The 17,834-nt window shown below is 50.1% G+C and overlaps 1 protein-coding gene and 1 long non-coding RNA gene across 2 annotated transcripts; one reads left to right on the top strand and one right to left on the bottom strand.

Moving 5' to 3' along the window:
- Positions 1-2,053: 2,053 nt before the first annotated feature.
- med11 (mediator complex subunit 11) lies at positions 2,054-6,526 on the bottom strand. Its single transcript, XM_069915368.1, has 3 exons — positions 6,267-6,526; positions 3,130-3,260; positions 2,054-2,508 (listed from the first exon to the last, which is right to left on the bottom strand). The coding sequence occupies exons 1-3, from the start codon at positions 6,349-6,351 to the stop codon at positions 2,368-2,370; spliced, it is 357 nt and encodes a 118-aa protein (XP_069771469.1). The 5' UTR covers positions 6,352-6,526; the 3' UTR covers positions 2,054-2,367.
- A 1,572-nt stretch (positions 6,527-8,098) lies between these two features.
- LOC138752577 (uncharacterized) lies at positions 8,099-15,501 on the top strand. The gene is made up of 3 exons (XR_011350744.1): positions 8,099-8,178; positions 12,454-12,593; positions 14,713-15,501. It is a non-coding gene; the product is annotated as an uncharacterized lncRNA (long non-coding RNA).
- Positions 15,502-17,834: the final 2,333 nt, after the last annotated feature.

The raw sequence follows: 17,834 nt of genomic DNA, 5'->3' as shown, positions 1-17,834 counted from the left end.
GAAATCTCTTGGTGCCTGCCACATTGACCACTGCCAGTGGGCTGATATCGCCACAAACCGTGCATCTTGGCGCCTCACAGTTCGGCGCGCAGCAACCTCCTTTGAAGAAGACCGCAGAGCCCACCTCACGGACAAAAGACAAAGGAGGAAAGCCGAACACCCAACCCCAACCACCACAATTTTCTCTTGCAAACGCTGCTACCGTGTCTGCTTGTCCTGCATCGGACTTGTCAGCCACAAACGAGCCTGCAGCTGACGTGGACATTACCCCTCCATAAATCTTAGTCCGCAAAGCCAAGCCAAAGAAAGAAAGAAGGTATATATAGAAACCCAAAAATCAGAGAAATCGATACTCATGGAATTTGGTTTAAGGCTGTCAGGAGGAACACTATGTGTCACTCCTCATGATTGTGTTTTGCCTCATGCCGGCGATGGACAAAGCCACAGAGACGATGGGAGGAATCAAAACGGCCGGCAGCTCGTGCCCAGATCTGTCCAGCTGAGAGGGTCAGGGTGCAGCGAGCCAGCAGCACGGTTAGTGCCGCGGTCAGCACAGTGCTACTGCAGCACCAGCAATCCTGGTTCGAAACCCGCGCTGCCTGCGAGGAGTTTACACGCCCTCCCTCGTGACCTATGTGGGTTTTCCCCGGGTGTTGCATTTTCCTCCTAGCCTCCATGAAACACAGTGCGGGGTGGGGGAGGTTTGCAGGTTAATTTGGGTGCTTAGTCTGAACAGAGATTGAAGGTGAGGAGAAGAAAACTCATGGCACAATCTGGTGTGGAAGGTTGGGCCAATTGAGACTGGGGGCAATGAGCGATCCATTGCATTACATTTATTCTGGAGCACTGTTCCCTACAGACACAATAGGACAGCACAGTAACACCCGAAACTACAAAACATAGGTGACGGCAATGGGGGAAGATTTTTAACATCAGCATTTTCCATGTCAGTCAGATGCCCGCTCCTGCTTCGGGCATGAGAGAGCTTTGGGGAGAGAGTGATGGAGGTGGAGGATCTTTCGTCACGGGCTTATATGTGCAAGAGGCACCTTCACCAATTCCCCCACCCAGGTCTGGAACATCTGAGGAATTTGCAGGTCATCTGGGTTTCACTGCTCTTCCCTACCCTAATTCCAAACATCCTCCCCCCCACCCCATGAACTTTCTCCCAAAAACCAAGCCCGAACCCTTCTCCCGAGACACAAACATTACTCCCCCTTCTCCCTAAATGCAAACACCCCCCCCCCACCGCTGTAATCTTCTCCACAAACCCACCGACTCAAAACCCTTCTCCCAAGATGGAAACTCCCCCTCCACACCTGAACCCCTCTCCCAAACTCACGCCACCCTCTGAACTCTTCTCCCAAAACCACCCAGCCCAAACCCTTCTCCCAAGACATAAACACCCCTCACCCCCTAAATTCTTCACTCAAAATTCAAACAACCCTCCCAACTCCCAAACACGCCCGCATCTCCAAACCTTTTCCTTAATCCCACCGACTTCTTGAACCCTTCTCCCAACTCCAAACACCCCCTGTCCCCTTCTCTCCAATCCTACCCAGCCCCTGAACCCTTCTCCAAAACATCCCCCACTCTGAACCCTTCTCTCCAATCCTATCCACCCTTCTCCCAAACACCCCCACCCTTAAACCATTCTCCCAAAATGAAAACACGCCCTGCATCCTGAATCCTTCTGCTTAATCCCACTATCTCCTAAATCCCTCTCCCAAACAGCTTCCTACCCCAAACCCTTCTCCCTACTCCTCCCACCCCCAAACCCTTCTCCAAACACCCCCTGCACCCTTCTCCCTAATCCCACCCACATTCTGAACCATTCTCCCAAACAGCCCCACCCCTGAATCCACCTGAAACACAAACACCCCCTGAACCCTTCTCCCTACTCCAACCCACCCCCTGAACCCTTCTCCCTACTCCAACCCACCCCCTGAACCCTTCTCCCCACTCTGACCCATCCCCGAACCCTTCTCTCTACTCCGACCCACACCCTGAACCCCTCTTCTTACTCTGACCTAACCCCTGAACCCTTCTCCCGAGTCCGACCCACCCCCTCAACCCTTCTCTGACCCATCCCCTAAACCCTTCTCCCTTCACTCTACCCCCCCACCATCAATCCCACTTGCCGTGACATCTTGATGGGGGCAGCAGTATCGGAGGGGGGGGGGGGGGGGCGGGTGATTGACAGACTACGAAGCTGGGATGAACGACTAGACATTTACTCCGTGCAGCGGAACACAGAGGCAGCAACCCACCCACCCACCCCACCCAAACTGCAAACTCTCGGCGACTGGGAGAGCACATGACAGACATGGGGGAACACGCGGCAGACGCAGGGCACGCCAACACGCTTCACGGCTGGTCCAGCATCTGGTCACAGGTCCTGGCCAGGTCGTGCACCTTGACGTGTGTGTACTCCACCCGATTCATCGCCATCTGTGCCTCCTTCTTGGCCGAGTAACTGGAACCTTCGTGAGGCTGTCCCGTGGCTACCTGGAGGGGTGGTAGGGTGGAAAGGGGGATAGGGGCAGGGATGGGGTCAGGAGGGGAGAAGGGGGAGAGGAGCAGGGTTGGGGGACAGGAGGGGGAGGAAAGGGGATAGGGGTAGGAGGGAGGAGGAGGGGTCAGGGGGAGGTGGAGAAGGAGAGAGACGGGCAGGCGGAGAAGGTTGAGAGAAGGACAGGCATGTGGGAGAAGGGGAGAGGGGGCAGAGGGGAGGGTGGCCAGGGGAGAAGGAGGAGGGAAGCAGGGGTGGGGGGTGGGAGTAGTAGGAGAGGGGGAGAGAGGGCAGGGATGGGTGGGCAGAGGGGGAAAAATGTAATTATATGCCCTTCCACATTCTGACCATGACTCTCGGAGGGAGCCTGTGAGGGACGTTCACCAGTCACCAACCCACCGCTGTTATTGGTGTAGTCTGCTTGTCATCCACCACAACATCACGGCGAGGGGGAGGGAGGTAGTTGGGGGGGGTGAGGGGTGGGGGTCCTAGTTCCTCCTTCCTCCCCCACAGAGGGGTGGCCAAAACCTGCCCTATCCTGGGGGCAGGTGGACATCAAATTCCATGATCCATTGGGAAGGGGGGGTGGGGAGTCGAGGAGACAAGCAAGGACCCACCTGCGTGAGATAGCGGATCTGGCTGGACAGCTCCATCTCCACGCGCTGGACAGAGGCGGTGAACTGGGAGGTATGTCGGTCCAGAGTGCGTTCTGTTGCCTTCTCCTTGGACATCTCCAGGATGGCGCTGGCTGAGAGTGGTATGAGGGAGGGTGGGGGAAGAGAGTCAAGAAAGGAGTGGGTCTTTATAGAAAGCACAACAGCGACCACACTTCCTGAGAAGACTAAGGTGGGCAAGGTTACTGGCCACCGTCCCTCAACCTTCTACAGGAGGCCTATAGAGAGCATCCTGGCTGGCTGCATCAGTGTGGGTATGGTTACTGCAGAGAAATGGATCGGAGGTCAATCCACAGGTCCCAAGGAGCGGCAAAGAGGATCACTGGGGATCATCCTCCTCCCCTGCCCCCCCCCACAAGCCGTCAACATGATCTACTGGGATGGTCGCCTGAAGAGGGCGCACAAAATCATCGAGGACCACCTTCCACCCCCGCACAAAGCGTCTTTCAGCTGCTCCTTCCACCCCCGCACAAAGCGTCTTTCAGCTGCTCCTATCGGAGGAGAGATCCAGGAATTTTCAGAGCCAGCATCACCAAGCTGAAAAACAGTTTCTTCCGCGGGCAGCGAGAAAGCTGAACGGCCAAAGGGGCTGCTCACACTGACGCTCCGAGACTCTCGTATTCATGAAATACTCTCGTATTTGTGTACGAAAAAGCGTGTCCTGCACGTGCTTTGTTTGAAGTAAAGCATGAAAGTCTGCAGACACTGCGGTTGAAGTAAAAACACAACGCTGGAGAAACTCAGCAGATCAAACAATGTCCTTTATAGAGCAAAGATAAAGATACAGAACCGACGTTTCAGGCTTGAGCCCTTCATCAAGGCGTGCTGCATCAGGTATCTTTTCTCAATGAAAATGTTTGACCAGCATTATGTTTCTACTTTCATGTATTGTTTGCCTGTATGTGTGTTATGTCAGCCTGGGACCGGAGAACGCTGTTTTGTTGGGTTGCACTTGTACAGTCGGATGATGATAAACTTGACAACTGGAGAGAAGGGAGACAACAGCAACCAGGAGAAACCCTCCCTCTCCATCAGCCCATCCCACGCACAGGGAAATGGAGGTAGACCCTTCCAGCCTGCTCAAACTCTCAATATAGGTCATGCGCTGCTTATCGTCCGCAATATGTTCTGTGAAACTGGAAGCTATGCGATGTGAACATTGTGCCAACACCATATTATCAACTTAACAAAGCTATATGGGACACTGTAGTGTACCTGTAAACTTTTAATTTGTAAGTAGGGATCAGTGTGGGGACCAACACTTGGCTGTGGGGAGAGATCGGGGCAGTGGAATCAGTGTGGGGAGCGACACAGGGATGTGGGGGGAGAGCGGGGCAGTGGGATCAGTGTGGGGACTGATACAGGGATGTGGGGAGAGATCGGGGCAGTGGGATCAGTGTGGGGAGCGACACAGGGATGTGGGGGGAGAGCGGGGCAGTGGGATCAGTGTGGGGACTGATACAGGGATGTGGGGAGAGATCGGGGGAGTGGGATCAGTGTGGGGACTGCCGGAGGGATGTGGGGAGAGAGTGGGGCAGTGAGATCAGTGTGGGGACTGATACAGGGATGTGGGGAGAGATCGGGGCAGTGGGATCAGTGTGGGGACTGACGTAGGGATGTGGGGAGAGAGCGGGGCAGTGGGATCAGTGTGGGGACTGACGTAGGGATGTGGGGGGAGAGCGGGGCAGTGGGATCAGTGTGGGGACTGATACAGGGATGTGGGGAGAGATCGGGGCAGTGGGATCAGTGTGGGGAGCGACACAGGGATGTGGGGGGAGAGCGGGGGAGTGGGATCAGTGTGGGGACTGATACAGGGATGTGGGGAGAGATCGGGGGAGTGGGATCAGTGTGGGGACTGCCGAGGGATGTGGGGAGAGAGTGGGGCAGTGGGATCAGTGTGGGGACTGATACAGGGATGTGGGGAGAGATCGGGGCAGTGGGATCAGTGTGGGGACTGGCAGTGGGATCAGTGTGGGGACTGATACAGGGATGTGGGGAGAGATCGGGGGAGTGGGATCAGTGTGGGGACTGCCGGAGGGATGTGGGGAGAGAGTGGGGCAGTGGGATCAGTGTGGGGAGTGACGTAGGGATGTGGGAAGAGAGCGGGGGAGTGGGATCAGTTTGAGTACACAGTATACAAGTTCCTTGTAGCTAGCGATCACTTTTTCTAAATTGCTGTAGATTTGCTCGCAGTAACTGAATAATTAATGGACCATGGATGTATACGGGGTCAGACGTTGCCCGAACGGACTTTAAGCTGCACGTACCTGCACTATCATGTTTGGGCACTTAGGTTTTGGATAAGGCAGGGGGAAAATTGCACGTATTGCTACTCAAGTTCACTGTTAGCCTCACCCTGGAAATGGACGAGGCCTGGTGTCAGAATGATGAGAGGAATTGAAAAGACGCGAGGCATCCCCCAGAGCCTGCGGACGTTTAGTATGAAGTATTTTATGGGATTTTTTTCCACTCAGAGGGAGGTCTGTATTTGGACAGCCATCAGAGGAAGATGTGGAAGGGGAAGGGGTATTTCAGATTTAGACATAACAGCCCATTTAGCTCAGCCTTGGGCCGAGAGACCAGGCTGCGGGTATGGAGGGCTATGGACTAGATGCAGGTCAGTGGGACAATGGCATTGGTCTGCCATCCTGGTCAGTACAGAAGAGATGGGCTGTAAGGCTTGCACCCAATGCGTGAGTGATAAGGTGGGGCACTCCTGTACTTACTTCCTATTCCCCCTCATTCGTCCCGCACCCCTTCATCCTCCCAATCCAACAGTACATCCATATCTCCCATTGCCCACCACCCCAACTTCCCCTTTCACCTCTCCCTTCCTCCCCTTCCCCATCTCCCCCTCCTCCTCTCGCCATCCCCCACCCACCCCTATCCCCTCCCCCTCCCTCCCTCCTCTCCACCCCTTCCCTCCCTCTCCCTCTCTCCACCCCTTCCCCACCCCCTCTCCTTCCCTTCCCCACCCCTTCCCCACCCCCTCTCCACCCTTCCCCACCCCTTCCCCATCCCCTCTCTTCCCCTTCCCCACCCCTTCCCCACCCCCTCTCCACCCATCCCCCTCCCCCCACCTGCACTCTGCAGGATGAGCGCGATCTCTTTCTCCACCTCCTCCAGGTTGCGGAGTTTCTCGTTGGCCGGTCCGTACGAGCCCATTGTGAACCGTGAACCAGGCCCCAGGCTCCGGCCTCCCCTCCGGCGGCGGCGCTTCCCGACCTGCGGTGGCCTGGATCCGTCAGCGGGGAAGAGGAGGCGGCAGCGGCTCCGGGAACAGCGCCTCCCCCACGGCCACCGGCGGATCGAAGCGGGGTGGGGTGGGTGGGGTCATGTAACTGACAGATCATGGAGCCAATGGCAACACTGTAACTGACAAAGAGGATGGGATCAATTGAGACACTGCGACTGACAGTCCATGGAGCCAATAGGATCACTGCAACTGATAAGAAGGGTGGGATTAATGGGGGGGGGAAAAAAACACTGTAACTGACAGGGCATGGAACCATTGACAACACAGCAAGTGACAGGGAGGGTTGGACCAATGGAACACTGTAATTGACAGGACGGTTGGACTAATGGGAACTGACCTGGTGGGTGGGACTAATGCAAACACTGGCACTGACAGGGACGGTTGGACCAATAGGAACACTACTGGCAGGGAGAGTGTAACTAATTGAAACACAAATTGACAAGAGTATAACCAATGGAAACACAAGACGGCTGTAACCATTAGAAACACTGCCACTGACGGGGAGGGTGTAACCAGTGGAAGGAGGTCCAGGAGCCTGAAGACAAAGCATTCAGCAGCACAAGGACAGCTTCTTCCCCTCTGCCATCAGATTCCTGAATGATCAATGAACGAAAGACACGGCCTTACTTTTCGTGCACTCTTATTTTGTAAGGTGGCAAAACAACAAATTTCGTGACATGTTCATAACAATAAATTCTGAGTGCAACAACCTTGCACTCAACGTCAGCAAAACCAAGGAGATGATTATGGACTTCAGGAGGGAGTCCGGGGAACAAGACCCAGTCCTCATCGAGGGCTCAGTAGTGGAGAGGGTTGAGAACTTCAAATTCCCGGGGGGTCGACATCTATCTCTGAGGATGTGTCCTGGAGCCTCCACGTTGATGCGATCACAAAGAAGGCTAGACTTTGTGAGGTGTCTGAGGAGATTCGGTATGTCGCCGAAAACTCTCGTAAACCTCTACAGGTGGACCGTGGAGAGCATTCTGGCCACATCACTTCCTGGTACGGAGGCGCCAACTCTCAGGACAGGAATAAACTCCAGAGGGTTGTTAACGCGGCCTGCAACATCACAGCCACCAATCTCCACTTCATCAAGTACATCGACATGAGACTCCCACCACCCTGGCCATGCCCTCTTCACTCTGCTACCATCGGGAAGGAGGTCCAGGAGGTTAAAGACAAGCACCCAGCGGCACAAGGACGGCTTCTTCCCCTCTGCCCTCAGATTCCTGAATGATCAGTGAACCATAGATTTTGTCTTTTTCTTGCACTATTTTTATTTATTGTTGTAAGGAGGTTTATATGAATGTTTGCCCTGTGATGCTGAAGTTCGTGACTTGTTCATGACAATACATTCTGATTTACGTGGCTTGAGCTTTCATTTTGATTGGTGGTTTTTATTTTCAGGGTACGCATGCAGTTTTTAAAAAAATGTTAAATAAAATATTTTAAATTAGATGAAGATGTGTTTCTTGCAGAGCTGCCTTTGACTTGAAAACATTGCTCAATCATGACCTGTTTGGGGCAGCTGGGCCTTGCCTTCGTCCGTCACTGGAGGGAGCTGTATTTGAATGGATCCCCTATCAGGACTTCTCAGAAGATGTGTTTAAGATTAGAACTTGCTCTGCAGCTGCCTATTTACAGATTAACATCCCACAGAAACAAAACCGGTCAGCGCAACACCGTTACAGTGCCAGCAACCGGGACCGGGGTTCAAATCCCGCGCTGTCTGTAAGGTATTTGCACAATTTCCCCATCTCTGCATAGGTTTTCCCCGGGGCGGGGGGTGGGGGGTGCTCCGGTTTCCTCCCACCATTCAAAATGTTCTGGGGGTGCAAATTAAAAGGGCAGAACGGGCTCACGGGCCAAAATCGCTGGAGGCGAATCCCTGGGCACTCAGTCTCTCTGAAGGGGCTCTCTTTTGCTTCTATTGTCAGGGGGCACCAGGCAATGCTCTGACAGTGGACAGAAATTCACACATTTCATAGATATTACATTTTTTTTGTATTATTAAGCAACAATAAAAGAATCTTGAATATTGAAAGCCAGTTCAGATTCGAGGTTTGGGACTCTTTCCCATCTAAACATCCTCGGAGCCAAGCATGCTTCTCAGCTCAGGGAGTTTGTCCATTTAATTGCCTTTCTAAATATAAAGAAACAAAATTAGCACAACACGCAAGGATACTGTCCAAATTTGGGCAAGGGCAGCCAGGAACTTTTTACTAGGGTAAAAATGCCAAGTTCTCGAACGCAGTGGGGTCACAAGGGTTGGTGTCACCCAATGCGGTCTCACCCACCCCTCCTCTCGTACCAGATCATCCAGAATCCTTAGTAATTTTTTTGTACTAATGTTACCCGTTATTCCCGTAGATCACTGAATGTAACGGTGATAGGGGGGAGATAAACAACCAGTAAAATTAAAATTACACCTTTTTAAATAATTTTTTTGTTTAAAACTTCAACATTAAAATATAGAAATTACACCTTTAAACTACAATATAGTATAATTTCATTCTCCAAAAAATGTTAGTGATCTCAATTCACAAAAGCAGTGACTGTCAAAAGCCCGGCAGCAACAAAAACAACAGCACTTGCTGATGGGTGCGTGCGGATGGAACCACATGATTCGAAGCACCGTTGTCATCATAATGACAGCTCTGACCGGAGTGCAGTAGAAGGTTCAATAAGTAAATGAACATCGGGTTTTAGCCTTGGAGGTACATTGACACGTCAGATGGGCTGACGAAAAATGTTTTTGTTGTTATAACGAATGATGGGGATATTTTCATAAAAAATGTTGTAAACAGTCATTTTGAGGTCACCCCCTCTGATGGTGTCACCCAGTCCACACCCCCCTAGTGAAGCCAGTGCTCGACTGCAAGGATTTAAGAAAGTAAGTACAGCGGAAACAGGGGAGCAGGAGTCAGTTATCTGGCCTTTCAAACCTGCTCCACCATTCAATAAAATCAGGCCTTGGACTCCCCTTGACCAACCCGCCTATTCCCCTTAACCCTTAGTTCCCCAAATATTCAAATTCAAGTTTATTCGATCTGACTCCACATCGACAACCAGACAAAACAGCGTCTCTCCAGACCTTAGTGCACACACAATACATGATAATCACATATGATAATCACACATGATAATCACACATATACATAGATTCAGATTCCAAGTTTATTATTAGAGTACACATACAATCCTGAGATTTTTTTTCTTGTAGGTGCGGCAGAATTACCACTTATTGGTAGTGCAAAAATAAACTGTACACAACGTACACATGTAAATTAAACAAAAGAACTGTAAATAGATAACGAATGTTAACAAATTGACTGTGCAATACACAGAGAGAGAATGAAAATCAATAAAGTGCACAAGTAGGAGTCCTTAAATGAGTCCCTGATTGAATTTGTTGTTGAGGAGTCTGATGGTGAAGGGGGAGCAGCTGTTCCTGAACCTGGAGGTGCAAGTCTTGTGGCACAGAGTCCTTTTTCCTGATGGCAGCAGAGTGTGCGCTGGGTGGTGATTGCTGCTGCTCTCCGACGGCGGCGTTCCCTGTAGATGTTCTCGATGGTGTGGAATGGTTTTGTCCGGGAGGTCCTGGGCTGTGTCCACTATCTTTTGCAGGGCTTTACACTCGGGGATATCGGTCCCCCATACCAGACCTATGATGCAGCGCACTTTCCACCTCATCTCTGTAGAAATTTTCCAGGGCTTCACACCGAACCCCCGCAAACTCCTGAGGAAGTCAAGACGCTGACATGCTTTCTTCACGATGCCAATGGTGTGTTGGGTCCAGGAAAGATCCTCCAAGATAGTGACTCCCAAGAAACCTAAATGTGCACGCCCTCTCCCCCTCTGATCCCCCTAGTGATCACTGGCTCTCTCTTTTCTGAAGTCAATGATCAGCTCCTTGACTTTGGTGACATTGAATTGGCACGCCATTTAGCCAGGTTTTCAACCTCCCTCCTGTACACTGGCTCATCCCCTTCCTTTATACAACCCACTACTGTGGCAGTGTTGGTGAATTTGTAGACGGTGTTATTGTCTAACCGACCCACACGGTTTTCAGTGCATGCAAAGATAGGCCCAAGTCAGCACTGTTTCCTGAAAGGAAAACCATGCCTAACAAACCTACGGCAAAGTTTTTGAGGCGATCACAAGAGAGGGGAAATGTGAATTTGGACCTTCAAAGAGCTTTCAACAAGGTGCCAAACTTAAGACTGCTAAACCAGATGAGAGCCCGTGAAAGGGGCAGGCAGAGAGGTACAGGCCAATAGGTAAGATAGGGGCAGGTGGCTAGAAGAGGAAGAAAGGTGAGGAGGAGGCAGCTCTCTGAAAGGAGAGGGGAGTGGGGTGGGGAGCTGGTGGAAAGGAGACAGAGGGATGAGGAAAGAGAGAGACTCAGTGGGGAGGGGTGGTTGCTCATGGAAACCAGAGTAGTTGATGTTAAGGCCATCCGGTTGGAGAGTGCCCAGAGCAGGAGATGGTCCACCTTTTAATTTAGACCTACAGCACAGTGTTAAGAGCCCAGAGGACCCCAAAACCCAGCAGCAATAAATATTCACCATGACAAATAGTAACTTAAATATTGCTTTTAATTATCTTAAACATTAAAACAGAATCACACTTTAACTTATCACTATTAACTTACTTAACTTAACCCCCTTCTAATTTTAAGCGTAGGTGTGTGTAATGTGTATGTAAGTTCAGAGAAGTTCTTTGGTTCACAGTCCAATCTCACTTCTCATTCCTCCAAGTTCACTGGTTGCAGGCAATTCTTATACTGTGCACAAAATTTAACATGTATAAAGTTCACCAAGTTTTGGTGCTTGAAAGGTCAAAGGTTTCCACTCAGGAAGGTTCTTGTTGGTTTTCAGAGAGAGATTTGTTGTTCCAGGACATCCACAACTGAATCCTTTTTAATCAGCCACTCTGGTGTCTTGCTGATGAAACTTGCCCCCTTCAGGGTTCTCCAGATGATAACCTCTTTCTTTCAGGTCACCACAAAGTTTCTTTTTATTTCACTTATTCCAAGTGAAACATTAGACAGCCAGTCCTCTCCTCTTGCATGAACCACAAGGGCTTTGACCAGGCCATCTTCCAAATGGGGCTCTCCATAAGCTTGCCAGCTTGTCCTGTTCCAGTCCCAACTGTTGCTGCTGACTGTAAAAGTGTAGAGCTGATCTCTCTCTCTTTCTCTCTCTCTCTCTCACACACACACACACACACACACACACAGAAAAAGCCTGCTTTGACTCTCTCTGCTTGCCAAACCACATGACCCTCTTAGAACAGCTCCTTCTCTTCCAGACAGAAGCGGCTCCGTCAAGCTCTTTTATTTGTTGCCTTTTTGTAAACATCAATCCAATAGTGAAGTCTCTTGGGCACCCTCCAAAGGTCTTGAGGCTTTGAGGCCCTGATATGTCTTGCATTATCAGAAATCCAGTATTTCAAATAAGATCTGTTTTAAAGTGTTTGTATGTAACCTACTCTAACAAACCTTTCCCAATTTATCTCCCAAATACATATTCTGTCAAATAAATACTCTGTCACAACGGTAACAAGCCATTTCGGCTCACGAGTCTGTATCGGGGGTGTAGGCTAATTGGGCAGCATGGATTCATGGGCCGAAATGGCCTATTTCCTAAATTAGAAGGGGGAGCACCCCTGGCCCAGAGGGAAATACAAGGTGTTGTTCCTCCAAATTGCAGCTGAGCTCGGTCTGGCCCTGCATGAGACCATGGGTGTGTCGGTGCGGGAGCGGTCAGCCACCGGGAGGTCCCCGTCATTGCAGGCCAAGCAGGAATCCGGTGCCCCGACCTATCAGGTATTGGACCATCAGAATTTCCGAGCCAAGGGACGGAGGAGCCTCAGGGTTTGACAAAGGCCCACCCCCACCTTTCAATATCCTACCCCCAGTATCTGAACAGACTGCCCGTTTCACCAAAAGTGCAGCTCTAGATTAATAAGATGAAGTTCTATCTTTCACCCTGAATCTGAATGCAAAGCGCTGGCCTGCCCCAGTATCTGCTCCCCTTTACGGTGTTGGATCCTCCTCTCGTTGACAACAAGCTGCCTCTGTGCTCAGCACCAGGACCCACTGACGTCATGGCAACAGCAATATAGAAAACCAACAAACACTGGCAAGGTATTTTTAGCTTCTCTTTGACAAGGTTTGACATGCAGAGAAATGCGTGGCACCTCGGGCAGGATGTGCGGTCTGCGGGCTGGATTCACGCTGCACCGCAGAGTGTGGAAGGTGGACACCGATCTCCACACACCAGTGCATGCACACACATACACACACTCTCACACTCGCACACAGACACAACTCACATATACAGACATGTGCTCTCCTTTTTACACTCACAAACACAATTTACATATACAGACACGTTCACTCTTTTTCACACACCCACAAACTCAACTCACATATAGACACATTCACTCTTTCACACATATACACTCTTAAACACACTCTCAAATGCACCAACATATGCATACAGACACAGACACAGACACACACACACCCACACACACACACATCACTTTGGAAGATCAGAATCTGTGTATGAACGGTCTGTTGGAATTTTAGTGTGTCAAGAATGTGTGTGTGAGTGTGTATATAAGTATGTGTATGCATGTGCACGTGTGTGAGCGAGAAAGCCTGTGTGTGTGTGTGTGTGTGTGCGCATGCGTGCACACGTGCTTGTGAGTGAGTGACACAGTGCATGAGAGTGTGTGTTAAATTCAAGTTTATTGTCACATCTACCAAGTGCACTGAGAATGTTTGTTCTGTGAGCTGTCCAGTTTGACATCCCATAGGTAGCACAGAAATTAAGACACAGAACAGAGGTGCAGACAACAGAGAGAGATCAGTTAGTACAGAACAAAGCCAACATCATTTTACAGGTGTGGGGTTCATTCAAGAGTCTGATAACAGCAAGAAAGAAACTGACCTTGAATCTGAGGGGTGTGTGATCTCTGAATTGTCTTCCTGACAGGAAGGGGGTGAAGAGAGTGTGGTCGGGATGAGATGTCTGTGAAGGTAGCGGAAAGTTTAGGGGTATGTGTGTGTGAGAGAAAGAGAGGGTTGAGACTATCTCAATCTGTGTGAGAGGTGTCATAATGTGATTATGCATTTTGCTTAATGCAAGATCCAAGATTCCTTCATTGCCATGTAATATTACACAAAATTTCTTTTACTCTAACATAAGGCAGGCAAAGATTCACCTTCTGCAATTCCCTGGCGCCTAAATCAGAGAAAGAGAAGCAAAAGAGAGTTTGCAGTCGCACAGACTCCTGTTCGATCCGTCGGCCGCCTGACCTCTGGACCCGAACCTCCAACACCGATCAGTGCCCTTGGCGCCCTCTCACATCCTGGTTCCGGTACCTGGTGCCCCTTCAGCTAGTGTCAAGTCAGCCTCCAGCAGTCTGCAGCCACCGTGAGAGTCACTTGACCGCAGTCTCCAGCAGTCCACAGCCGCCGTGGGTTCCACTCTTTCTCGCCTCTCTCTCACCCTTTTTTTCTTAAAACATAGAACACTACAGTACAGCACAGGCCCTTTGTGGTGCTGACCCATATGTTCCTTAAAAAAAGAACTAAACCCTCCCTACCTCGTAGCCTTTATCCCTTCCTCTTTTCCTCTCTCCCTTTCTCTTTCACCTGCTCTCCTTTCCTCTTTCTCTCCTTCCCTTTTTCACCCTCTGTCTCTCTCTTCTCTCTCACACATGCCCCCTCTCTTTTCCTCTTCCCCTCTCACCCTTTCTCTCTCTCTTCCTCACTCACACCCTCTTTCCTCCTCTCCCAATTATTTTATCAGTTTCTGGCCATTTTCTCCCCTCTCTCCCTTTCTTATCCTTTCTCTCTTTTCCTCTCCATCTCTCCCTTTCTCTCCTCCCCTCCAGCCTTCTACCTCACCCTGCCCCATTATCTATGCTGCTCCTTCTATATTTCAAGATAGATCTTGATCAGGGGAATTTTGGTGTCACATTAAATGTTTTGGAGGTTGCTGCTAAATAGTTTTTCAGAGAAACTTGTTCGCACAGATCATCATTCCAGTTATCTTTGACGTGCCAAGGCAAGGTGGCTGGCTGACATTTAAGACAGCCAAACTTTCCCTCACACACGTCACAGCTACCACCAACTTGTGACCGAATTAACCTCTTCATTGCTGAAATGTTGTACTTGAAAAGCTTAACAAAGTGGCCAGACACAGAGCCCAATTTCACAGCTGTATTCGATGCTAACTTTCTCTTAACCTCAGGATCGACGAATCGTGATGTGGAGGACCAGGGAACGACCACCCGCCACTACATATCAATAACTCGATAGTGGAGAGCACCAGGTTCCTTAACTGGTCACTTAACTGGTGTCCCATTGCAGACACTCAACATCTCCTCACTTGTTAGGAAGGTGCAACAGTGACTACATTTCCTGAGAAGACTGAAGCGGGCAAGGCTACCAGTAACCGCTGCATAAACCTTCCACAGGAGCTCTATTCAAGTCATCCTGGCCGACTGCATCACCGTGGGGGTACAATTACTGAAGAGAAATGGATTGGAGGTCAGTCCACAGGACCAGAAGAGTGCAGAGAGGATCACTGGGGCCTTCCTCCTCCCCATCCCCATTGACGTGATCTACCGGGATCGTTGTCTGAAGAGGATGTGAAAAATTATCGAGGACCCCCTTCCACCCCCACACGCAGCATCTTTCAGCTGCTCCAGTCGGGGGAAGAGATCCAGCGGGATCAGAGCCAGCACCACCAGGCTGAGGAACAGCTTCTTCCCATGGGCAGTGAGAATGCTGAGGAACTGCTCGCACTGACCCTTCGAGACTCTCATATTCACTAAACAATACCTGACCTGTATGTGTAGTATTTGTCTGTGTTTGTGTTATGTCTGGTTGTGTGTCTGGGTGTTTTGCACCAAGGACCGGAGAACGCTGATTCGCCAGGTTGTACTTGTACAATCGGATGACAATAAACTTGACTTGATTCAGCCGACTGAAGCTCTTCCTCCAAGGTGTGGTCTAAGACATGATGCTATGGACTTTGATTCAACCCACCACCCCCATCCTGATCCAGTTCCACCATAACCACCTATTTTTTACCTGCATCCCTCTGATTTTTCTCTCAACTTGTTCACCCATGCTCCCCCCCCTCCAGTCCTTCCCCTGTTTACCCATCTTTCCAGCTCCTCCGCCTTCCTTTGCCCAGCGTCTCATCACCCCTTGGCCCCTCCCTATCCCCTTAACTCTGACTCCTCCCCCCAAGCTCCTTCCCTATTCAGTCTGGACAAAGGGCCCCGAATCGAAATGTTGATTGACCATCTCTCTCCACAAATGCTGCCTGGTCTGCTGAATTCCCCTAGGTTCTCACTTTCTCCAAAAAGCAACCCTTTTTAAAACTCTCTCTATTTTGCACAGTCATTCTGTTTACATTTCTTTACCTGTTTATACTCGTACGCTGTGTACAGTTTATTTTGCACTACCAATCAGTGGTAATTCTGGCTGGCCTGCAGGAAAACGAAGGGTTGTATGTGATGCCATGTATGATAAATCTGAATTCGATTGCTTGTCTCCCTTCAGTATTTCATCAAGTACTAGAACGGTACCTGTATTGTGATATTTAATTTTTTTAAAATTTAGACGTACAGCACAGTATAAGACCATTTCAACCCCCGTGTCCGTGTCGTCCAAATTACACCCCACTGTCCTACAACCCCCGGTACGTCTTGAACAGTGGGAGGGAACCGGAGCTCCCCCCTCCACCCCACCCTCCTCTGGGGGAAACCCCATATAGACTCACGGACTCCTTGCCAGGATTCGAACCCCGGTCGCTGGCGCTGTGATTGCCACGCCAACCATGCCGGTCCCCAAAGTCAGGTTCGATGGGTTCATAGAAGCAAGTCCAGACACAGGCTAACATACAAGGGATAATCTTTATTGTAGAGACGGGTTTAACGTAACGGGAGAGACACAAAACAACTCTTGATACTAAAAACTATCTAATCAGATACAGCGATTTCCAGTAGCAGTGGCTGCCTTCTCTCGTTGTCTCTATTACACACGGGCACTAATATCCATTACTTGTGCACTCATACAAGACAGGGACTTTAACACACACTCCCAGTGTTCCAACGGTGTGTGGCTCGATCCTATGTGTTCCCACACAAGTACCAGAGAGGCCCTTTGAGTTTGCACCTACCATTAACCATTTGTTGACATTAATTGTACCTTCCTGACAATCCTCAGTTTCTGCTCCCCCCAGAACCACCCCCCCAACACCACCGGTCAAAACCTCTTCTCACAGCTCCCCTCAGGCCGAAGGTATAGAAGACCAGCACCTCTAGGTTCAAGAACAGCTTTTATCCAACTGCTATCAGGCTCTTGAACCACCGATACGACCCCAGCCCTACTCTGGGGACCTTTCTACAGTCCTTGTCATTCGCTTGGGTGGTCATGACCCTCCATCCGTTGGGGTCTCTGACCCTCCTTGCTGCAGTTGTTGCCACCCCTGTTCTCCTTCGGTGAAGGCTCCGTCTTGGAGCTGAGACTGCAGTTGACTGCAGGGATTCCTGTGCTACTGAAGTCAATGCAGAGGGTCACCGAAATGGCCAAAAATATCTCCGGAAGGGTTTCCTTTTCCTCGACTGACGGCATTCACCGGGAACGTTGCTTAAATTGGGCTAACAAAATGATTGAGGACCCTTTCCATCCAGCACACAGGATCTTTGACCCACTACCATCAGGAAGGAGGTACAGGGACTTCTAAATCAGGATGGCCAGACTGGGGAAGAGCTTATTACCCGCCACAGGCTGTGAGACCGATGACTGAGTAAACTAGCCCTAAATATTTCTACAGGATATATTTAAGCTATATTTTTATATATTTAAGCAATTATTATTTGCAGTGAATTGCCAGTTCATCAGGTTTCACAGTGTATGTATGGTCAGATGATAATAAACTTCGACTTGAGCTTGTAAGGTATTGCAAACATTGTGATCCTGATGTGGTGTTTGACATGAAGCTGAATGAGGTGTAGTAGATGATGAGATTATTACATGTCTGGGCACTGGGGTCTGGAGAAAGACTGTTTCATCAGGTTGTAGATGTGCAGTCAGATGATAATTGAAGATTTCTTTATCATCATGGAACAACACAGAACATGTCTTCTCTTTTTTCTCTCTGGCTTGGCTTTTTGGATGAAGATTTATGGAGGGGTAAGTCCACGTCAGCTGCAGGCTCGTTTGTGGCTGACAAGTCCGATGCGGGACAGGCAGACACGGTTGCAGTGGTTGCAAGGGAACATTGGTTGGCTGGGGTTGGGTGTTGGGTTTTTCCTCCTTTGTCTTTTGTCAGTGAGGTGGACTCTGCGGTCTTCTTCC

The sequence above is a fragment of the Narcine bancroftii genome, chromosome 2, assembly GCF_036971445.1.
Source record: "Narcine bancroftii isolate sNarBan1 chromosome 2, sNarBan1.hap1, whole genome shotgun sequence".
NCBI classification, from domain to species: Eukaryota; Metazoa; Chordata; class Chondrichthyes; order Torpediniformes; family Narcinidae; genus Narcine; species Narcine bancroftii.
Note: the sequence above shows the minus strand (reverse complement) of the source record. Positions and strands in the feature narration are given on the sequence as shown.